Genomic DNA, 9,300 nt, shown 5'->3' with positions numbered 1-9,300 from the left:
TGAGACCCAATTAATTTACAATGCAAATTGTTAGTATTGCATTGAGAATTAATTTTGCAAATGTTCTTATAAACCAAAGTGCAGTTTATATAAACTCTGAAAAAGTTGAGTTATCAAAGCATCTTATTTTGGTGCAGATGTAAACTTTGGTTTCTTAGAAAAACAATCTCTAGAAATTTAGAACTATATAAAACTTATACCACACATCAGTTTTTCTAAAGATGAAACATAATTAAAACCTGTTGACAAAACCACATTATAGGGAAAAAAACATGATCCCTCAATGAAAATTATGTGATAAAAAAAATACTGCACTAAAAAACTACTATCCGAATGTCACCTTAACTCCTAAACAGCTTCTAGAAGACAGAAAATGTTGGTAACCAGTAATTGCATTATTGGAAAGTTATAAAGTTTCTGACACTCCTAATTTTACGATACTCTTGAAAAATATCCAACTCAAATTGGCAATGAGTCTGCATATAATTAAACTAAAATATGTAAGGTCAGCTAAGTGGCTTTATAACACCAGAAGAAAGAGGTCATAGGACAACTAAAAATGACACACTTGACAACATTGATATGCCATTTATCTGTTGCTATTTCCGTTGACCTCTAAACTCACCTCCATACACTAATCACCTTCTTGATAGCAATGAAAGGGTGGAAAGCTTGCATGAGAATGATCCACTATATGCACATGGATTGATAAAAACTAGCAACAAGTTACCATGCTAAGATCCTACAGGAGCAATGCCTTTAGTTTTGGCTGCGGCAGTGGCAGCAGCTGCAGCGGCCGCGGCAGCTGCTGCTGCAGCAGCAGCCGGATTTGATGGAGGAGATGGATTGGACTGTGATGGGCTCTCCTCTGTGACTAATTGAGGTTGCTTTTGCTGTGTTTGTTCAGAATTGACCTGGGTAAGCAGAGCCTTAATCTGGTTTCCAGTCATCGTTTCCTGCTCAAGCAATGCATTGGCAAGAGCATGAAGCTCTTTGATGTGGGTGGTGAGAATCATTTTCGCATTGTTGTAAGCCCTTTCAAGTAATTCTCGTACTTCCTTCTCAATGAGAAGCCTCGTTTCAGTGCTCATACTCTTCCCATTATCATTGTAGTTGTGGGTGACAAGCCCCACTTCTTTGCTCATACCAAACTTTGTAACCATGGCCCTGGCTAGATTAGTTGCTTGCTTGAGATCGCTAGAAGGACCAGAAGTTACTTCACTTTCTCCAAAAATGAGCTCTTCAGCAACTCGTCCACCCATGAAAACATCAAGCCGAGCAAGCATCTGCTTACGGGACATACTAGTCTCATCCTTCTCTGGCAATTGAGCAACCATACCCAGAGCCATTCCACGTGGAACGATGGTTGCCTTGTGCACTGGAAGAGCCCCATCAGTATGAATAGCCACAAGAGCATGGCCACCTTCATGGTAGGCTGTAAGCTTTCTTGTCTCTTTGGATATGAAAGCTGATTTGCGCTCACTTCCCATCATAATCTTGTCCTTAGCATACTCTAGATCAGCCAAGCATACAGCTTTGGCACCCTCCATTGCAGCCTTCACAGCAGCAATGTTAACCAAATTGGCAAGGTCAGCCCCAGAAAACCCAGGAGTCCCCCTAGCAATGATCATAAGGTCGACATCATCTGCCTTCACAACCTGCCAGATAGGAAACGTTTTTGATAGAAAGATTAGAAAGAATGCCCAAGTAAAACACTTGAAAATTGCAGTTGCATCTGCAGTTAGCAATCCAGCGGAGAAAGATGGTCAAAATGAACCATGTGAGGTGGAAACAAAGGAATGTTTTGAGTTTAACAACTCCAGTTTGACATGGTAACAAAGTTCTTATATGATCAAACCCACATAAATTAACAGGTGCTGCTACTAACCAACGATGTCCAAGTAAAATGTGATGGATAAAAAATGCCACAAGGGAAGATACGTACAATGAACCATCACGAGTAGGCAACTTCAATTGTACCGGGGTCAGACTAATTCCAAAGGCATCTTGTCTACAAATACTTCAATCGATTCACAGTATAGGTCAATGAAACTAGATTCACCCAAAGAAAAAAGGAAGCAGGACAATGTGTACACGCATAACAAAATTTCTCCTTAAAATGTTAAAAGAGATAGCCATAAGGAAAATCTGTCAGCTATTAGAAAGCATAAGAATAGCTGTGTATCACTACAAAAATAGTTCATGAGAGCAATGACCTAGAAACTGCAGGATCTATAGAGATGCCCCATAATTCAGAAACAATACCTTTGACATGTGAGATTCCAGGATCTGCTTCCGACCTTCAACGTCAGGATTTGGGACAACAATGTTGCGATCGAACCGTCCAGGTCTCACCAGTGCCTTATCCAATGACTCTGGGAAGTTAGTGGCCGCAATCACAATGATTCCATCATTCTGTTTGAAGCCGTCCAGCTCAACAAGCAACTGATTCAAAGTCATCCTCATATATTGCTGGTCCTTTGGATTACGGCTTCCTCCAATAGCATCAATTTCATCAATGAATATAATACAGGGTGATCGTTTCTTAGCAGCTGCAAAAAGGTCTCTTACTCTTCGGGCTCCAACACCCACAAACATTTCTTCAAACTCACTACCACTGCATGAGAAAAAGGGAACCCCAGCTTCTCCTGCTATAGCTCTTGCCAACATGGTCTTACCGGTTCCAGGGGGGCCAACAAGTAACACACCCTTTGGGAGTTTGCCACCAAGACGAGTGAATCGCTGCAAATGTCAAAATAAGAAACTGTAAAAACATCTACCTCACAGTATTAAAACAAATCATCAGAAAAACTCCCATCAAGACTGAGCAAAAAGGTCAATGGTAAACAACCACAATGGAAAATTAAGAGAAACATATAAGATTTAAAAAGATATTGACACAATTAAGTCATAATGCAATTACCAACCAAAGTAGAAACTCATATATTGGCCAACAGCACAAAAACCTTCGTATGTCGCAACGTTAGTGTGAGTCAAAAATCAAAATTGTCGCCAACTTCCCTTTCAGAAAAGTTGACAAAAAGTGAACTGGAGAGATTGGAAAGCATTCTTATACTAGTTTATCTCCTCTTTTACACCCTAGGGGTATCGTCACTCAGACTAATAAATAAATGAAAATAAAAATACAGGAATTTACCAGCAGAAATATGATCATGATGGTGTTCTGATTTGAATTAGGTAGGTCTCAATCAGTATAATTGGTCATACTTGTTTTTGGTATTGGATAAAAAAAAATTATAAAAATATAATACAGACTGCCAAACTAACCAATTAATTTGACTTTCACCCAAGTCCTCATGTAGCTCCACTATGTGGCAGACCCAACTTGTTCAGCTCCTGAGCAGATAGTATCAAATACTTCTCCTAATTAACTGAAAGCTACCAACTTACCAAAAAAATTAAGTGAATGCCGCCAACCTACACTCAGCTATAACTATTGTTCTACAACAATGGTCCTCTCTAGCTTGCATGCACCTCGACTAATCCATTGGGTACTTGAGAGCACCTCCCAGCAATACAAGTATGAATTAACTCTGTCCCCAAAGCTTAGACAGATGGGAATTCACCTGGCATTTTTGCTTCATTTAACTTAAAAGTTGATCAAAAGGCCAGAGACAAACCTACATCAAGAAAATCCCACCTTTGAAACACTTTGATAATGCTCTCAACTAATGAATTAGAACACGTGGAACCATTTCCTTATATGTTTTTCATGTCAATAGGAAAAAGAATAATTAATTCTCGTCCACCACAACCTATATGGATCATTGAATCAATAGTAATAGGCCAGTCAAAAGAGTACATGGAACGACACGAAATAATATCCGGGCGTTAATCAGATTTGGGAGTCATTTTGGCTCACACCAGAAATATGATATATGATAAAAAGGTGGTACCAATTATGCTCCAGATTTTACCTATGGAGAACAGGCAGAGACAATCACCCCTCTTTTTTTACATTGTGAGTGGACAGATCAGATATGCAAAAAATTTATCAACCTAGGGGAAATGAGGTGGGTAATGCCAGGAGGTATATTGGGCAGCCCGGTGCATTAAAGCTCCCGCTATGCGCAGGGTCCGGAGAAGGGCCCGACCACAAGGGTCTATTGTACGCAGCCTTACCTTGTATTTCTGCCAGAGGCTGTTTCCAAGGCTTGAACCCGTGACCTGTCAGGAGATATATTGGATGAGCTAAATAGTTGGAGCAGAGATGGGCATTTAACTATTCAGAAAAAGAGATGAAACATTGTCCCAGCATGCATTTGGTGGACTGTTTGGAAAAAAAGGAATCAGAGATGTTTTGAAGACAAACACTGCAGTATTCAGAAGTTGAAGATAAACTGCTTAGCCCCTTCATTATTTTGGTGCAAACAAGAATATTTAGTGGAAGCTGAATATAATTTTTGATGTTCTAGACAGTATGCAAGAAACCATACAGATAGGGAGTTTAGTAGTATTCTATTTTACTTTTGGGGACTACACTGCTTGTGTAGTATACCTGTTTATACATTAAATTTACCATTCTAAAAAAAAAAGGGGGGGGGGGGGGGGGGATTTAGGGTTCATTTTTCAGTTAACTGAAATTTTTAGTATTACAACCATGTGGAAATCAATTGAGGAATTGAATGATGAGAAGCTACCTATTAACTCAAGGTAAATAACCCTTACAATCGTTTTGTCAGTTCTTCTATCCTGCCTCTCCGCCCCCCCCCCCCCCAAATACCTAACATAGCGGGATATGATTAACAAATGATAGACTTTTAGAAGCTTTTCCACACAATGAGGGGAGGAGTGCTTGCTGCCAATTTGCATGTTCTTCAAGAAAAAGGAAAAATGTAGAGTTAGTACATATAACTAACAAAAGATCATTGATGTTCTCAGGTTACATATATCCTTGTCAGGTTCTCAGGTCATTTCCATCTTCATTAAACTTTTGGTGGGAAGGGGCAGATCAAATTAAAAGAGGTGCAGATGAAACAGTCAAAAGGGATATACTTGAGTCCTGCATTTCCAATCTCAGCTGTAATGTCAAGAGCAATATCAGGCCTTCCAGCATTACTTTTACCGACACACATGGACATCAACACAAATGATAAAATTTCGTATTTAATTTTGACGCTGAATGGAGAATATATTTCTCTGGTGGTTACTGAATAAACCTCCCGTACTAACTCACCTTAGGGTCTCGGAGATAGTGAACAATTTCTTCCAATTCCCCTTTCGCCTCATCAACACCCTTAACGTCAGCAAATCTTGTATTGGTTTCCATGGTCGGCTGCACTTCCTCATTGAGACCAAGTCCTGAGGCAGCTAACATCATTAACAAGAAGAGAATTTTTATAGAAAAATCATATCACCTGAACAAAGACCAAGAAAAAACTACAGCGCTTTGATACCTTTGCTGATTCCTCTATCTTCAATGAGTGCACCAACACCTGAAATCAAGAGAAAGGCCATTCCAAGAGCGCGGAAAGTACGCCACAACTGTTCTTTGAAATGACCCCCTTCAACAGCAACCATATGTATGGGAGCATTAGGAGTACCAAGAGCACCATCCTTCGTAGCTTTGCCAACATTCCTAAAAGCTGAAAGAGCTCCTATATTTGCTTCTTCTGCATGAGAGCTAGCAGTACCGCTAATCCCTGAAAGACCACTAATCAGACACTGATAAGTATATCTCCTATCAACTTATCAGACGCCCCAAAATCCAGAATGTAAAATAACTAATCCTCAACACCAAGCCAAATCAACAGTCCAAGCTAACGAGAGATAGACTCTCTTATTAGGTCTCACCTCTCTGCAATGTCCGAAGCAGCTCACTTTCATCTAATCTATCAACCTTAACCAGTGCCTTAACATACTCTGAGAGTGCTGCTGGATTAGAATGAAGTGAAGGTTGACCTTCAAACAATCTTATGACTGCCTCTGGATCATTCTTATGATATAGCTCTCTCAGATAAGCTGCATCAGTAGCTTCTTCCATTTCACGTACCCGCCGGGCTAGGCTGCCCACATAACTTGACCGAAACCTTCCCTTGGTTCTTCCAGCTCCATGTACTGCACAAAGGAACACACTAGAGGATTACAACATGCTCTGCCAAGATGTCAGTAAGGTAATAATAATTTAGAAAGAGAATTTATCACATAACTGTACATCTCCTACTATTAAATGCAACAAAAAGTCAACGCAAACATTCAGAAAGGTGACACAAAAATGATTAAACCAGAAGAAGCCAGAAACTTCTTTAGGACTTAAAACTTTTAACTTGCAGCATTCAATGTGCATTTTACTCATTCAACAAACTGTCAGAAGGTCTAAATGTCAGCTATTTGTCTGCAATTTACCAAAAGATGCAGAGGCTAACATGTTAGGTGACGAGTTCTTCATTCATTCAAAGGCTCAAAAGACTTAGAAGTATAGAAAAAAGGTGATTGTACAGAACTCAAGAGATTGCTAGTTTCACCTTCATAAAGCACTTTTTTTGGATAAAGTAAGGTATTTCATTCACAAAAGGGCATCAAGAAGATGCATAGTTCATAAAGCACATTATTCATAAATTGCTTTTCAACTTTCTCTTGTAAGCACAACAAAGGATCATATGAAGTCAAATCTAAACAACGTCAACACTATGAAGCCTACTTATCAGAAAATGGACAAAATTTTGACATCATAACTAGATTTCAAGTACAAAATCAAAATTCTTCTCAGCAGCATGCAACTAAAGAGACCGACAATGTAGAGAGATTTCATCAGAATTCTCACTTCTCAATTACTGCGAGGTACCAATTATTACTTCTAAAATAAGTATGAGCTGCTAGAAATCTTTAAGTGAATGCAGTTTGCGCAGGTTGATATAAGGTAAAAACTTTTTTATGATAGCCATGGTGTCGGGGCCAGCTTGCACGCGCCTCGACTAATTCCACAAAATATCTACCACCTCCCACCAACAACAGGTACCATGTAACTCTATCCACTAAAGCTAGGACAAATGGAAAAATATCACCTAGTGTTTTTAGTCTCTGCTGGGATTTGAGCATGAGACCTCATGGTTCTCACACCCACTTCATTGACTGATTGACCACTAGGCCACGTCAATAAGAGAATTATATCCCTTTCATAAGTATGTTAGCCACATCAGGATCCTATGCCAGTCTTCTACCTACCAACATTGTCAACTATGTCTTCATTATTAAAGTTGCTCACTAATCACATTCTACTATAGTACATTGTGTGCTGCAACTTAATACTAAATCTGCTATCCTCGAGGCTTGCCTTGAAGACTCTTATTTGGGTACATTTTTTGTTCACTTTGGTATTGGTTTAAGAATTATACCAACTCTGAATATAAAAGCCAAAACCCTTTTCTTGATTGCTTTTGCCTCGCTAGTAGAACCCAATCTAGTATGGTGTACTGTAGAGAACATTTATCAGTGTATGGATCTATGGTGTTCTAGACATTGTAGGTATGACCATAGTTCAGTTTAAATAATATAGAGGCTCGACTCTTTGTTGATACCAGAAACATCTACGTGAAAAAATTAAGTAGCAATAATTCCATGAAGCCAACCATTCAATTTTTTTTTTATATTTGTCAACCATCAAATACTATTATCTCTACAAGAATGGAAATAGAAGGAAACACGCCTCCACTTCATGAGTACAAAATCTTTAGAGCATACCTCCGCCTCCTATCCCCTTTCCAGACGTAAGATAGGTTCTATTGAGAAAATTGCTTAGTTGCTTCAATTGAGGTTGCTGCCTTTCAACCTGTATAATAAAAGTAAAAATCAAGAGGAGAGCAAGTAGAAAAACCATCATACCAAGAAGAAGACTAAACAAATATTTTTACAGTTCAAGATTTCTTTCGTTTTTTCTTTATTACATAGAACATGGAACACTGAGATTAAACCAACTAGTAAAGGTGCAATATGGACTTTGTAAGGCTACATAATAAGCTAATTATACACATAGTGGCCAAATACTCAGAAAAGGCCGATTTTTTCAACAAGGGAAAGGGAAAAAATCTCTAATCTTGGAAACAGACAGTATTAGGGTTTTTATAACCGTACACACCAAGAAATCTCCAATTATGAGTAAACCCAACAAAAATCACAGAAAATAAATGAAAGAAAGATCTAATAAGAGTGAAAGAAGTGACCTGTGTGAGAAGGCGCAATAGAGCCATCTCTAAAGCAAGAAAGATTGATCTTTTCTTGAACCCCTTTTCACTTTTCCCTCAAAAACTTATTCCTCCTCTTCTCTATCTCGTTTCTTGATGCTTCTACCTGGCCTGGGCATAAATTACCGAAAACTGAATTATCGAATCGAATCGATTATTTCGGTATTTCGGTATTCGGTATTCGGTATTTTGGTTCGGTATTCGATATTGAAATTTTAAATTTCGGTATTTCGATTTCGATATTTTATAATTTTCCCGTTCGGTATTCGGTATTTCCCGAATATCGAATTTATTTCTATTGGGCTATTGGCATTTGGCAATTGGGCCTCCTATAATTATTTTTGTTGGGCCATTCCTATAATTTAACTATATCCATTTCATTTCAGTATCAAATATTATATATTTATCTCTAATTCTTTATACTGCCCAACCCTAATCTTTACTCCTCACTGAATTCACTCTTCACTTCACACTTCACCGTCTCTGCGCCTCAGACCTCAGTCTTCACTCTTCAGTCTTCACGAATCACGCCGCCTTCAGGCCTTCAGCTTCACGCCGCCTTTGCCATTCAACTTCATGCCGCCTTTAGTCCTTCACGCCACCATCAGCTTCCCGTTCTCCATCAAATACCAAATCTTTTGGAAAGATTTGTACGGGGTTAGTGAAACAGAAGTTCCAGGTAAGAGATTCATGTTGATTGATGTCTTTGAGTAGTTTATCAACAGCAAGCTTTCTGGGAAGAGTAGAAACAGCATTTTGGAGTTAACTTGTGAATTGCAACATTCACCTCCATCACTATTCCAAGATTTTGAATATACTGCTTCTTGTTTTTAAGTTGAAAGGGGAAAGTATATAATACAAGGAAAAAGTGTACAGCTGAGCTATGAGGACTAATTGTTATTGATTTTGATGTTCTGTTTATATACTTTCCCTTTTGATTTTGATGTTCTGTTCAAAAAACCCCAATATTCTATATCTAAAATTACAATCAAAATTTAAATGTGTCAAGTAAATTAAAATATAAGAAATGTTATTAATTCATTTTGTTAAAAGTTTGATCTATATGCCATAATCTGATTTATTGCTTTTTATTTTCTGT

The 9,300-nt window shown here is 38.4% G+C and overlaps 1 protein-coding gene across 5 annotated transcripts; it reads right to left on the bottom strand.

Annotated features, from left to right (window-relative positions):
• Nucleotides 1-374: 374 nt before the first annotated feature.
• On the bottom strand, nucleotides 375-8,304 carry LOC129889232 (ATP-dependent zinc metalloprotease FTSH 4, mitochondrial-like). 5 transcript variants are annotated; one of them, XM_055964447.1, is made up of 8 exons: nucleotides 8,181-8,304; nucleotides 7,702-7,789; nucleotides 5,815-6,078; nucleotides 5,418-5,663; nucleotides 5,198-5,331; nucleotides 4,144-4,188; nucleotides 2,266-2,742; nucleotides 375-1,658 (listed from the first exon to the last, which is right to left on the bottom strand). In XM_055964447.1, exons 1-8 carry the CDS (start codon nucleotides 8,205-8,207, stop codon nucleotides 735-737), a joined length of 2,205 nt encoding a protein of 734 aa, XP_055820422.1. In that variant the 5' UTR covers nucleotides 8,208-8,304; the 3' UTR covers nucleotides 375-734. The 5 variants fall into 5 exon arrangements, with proteins under 5 accessions (XP_055820422.1, XP_055820423.1, XP_055820426.1 ...); XM_055964448.1 differs by having other exon boundaries at nucleotides 5,198-5,322; XM_055964451.1 differs by lacking the exon at nucleotides 8,181-8,304 and adding an exon at nucleotides 8,096-8,163.
• Between the last annotated feature and the right edge of the window lie 996 nt (nucleotides 8,305-9,300).

Source organism: Solanum dulcamara, chromosome 5, assembly GCF_947179165.1.
Source record: "Solanum dulcamara chromosome 5, daSolDulc1.2, whole genome shotgun sequence".
Lineage (NCBI taxonomy): Eukaryota > Viridiplantae > Streptophyta > Magnoliopsida > Solanales > Solanaceae > Solanum > Solanum dulcamara.
Note: the sequence above shows the minus strand (reverse complement) of the source record. Positions and strands in the feature narration are given on the sequence as shown.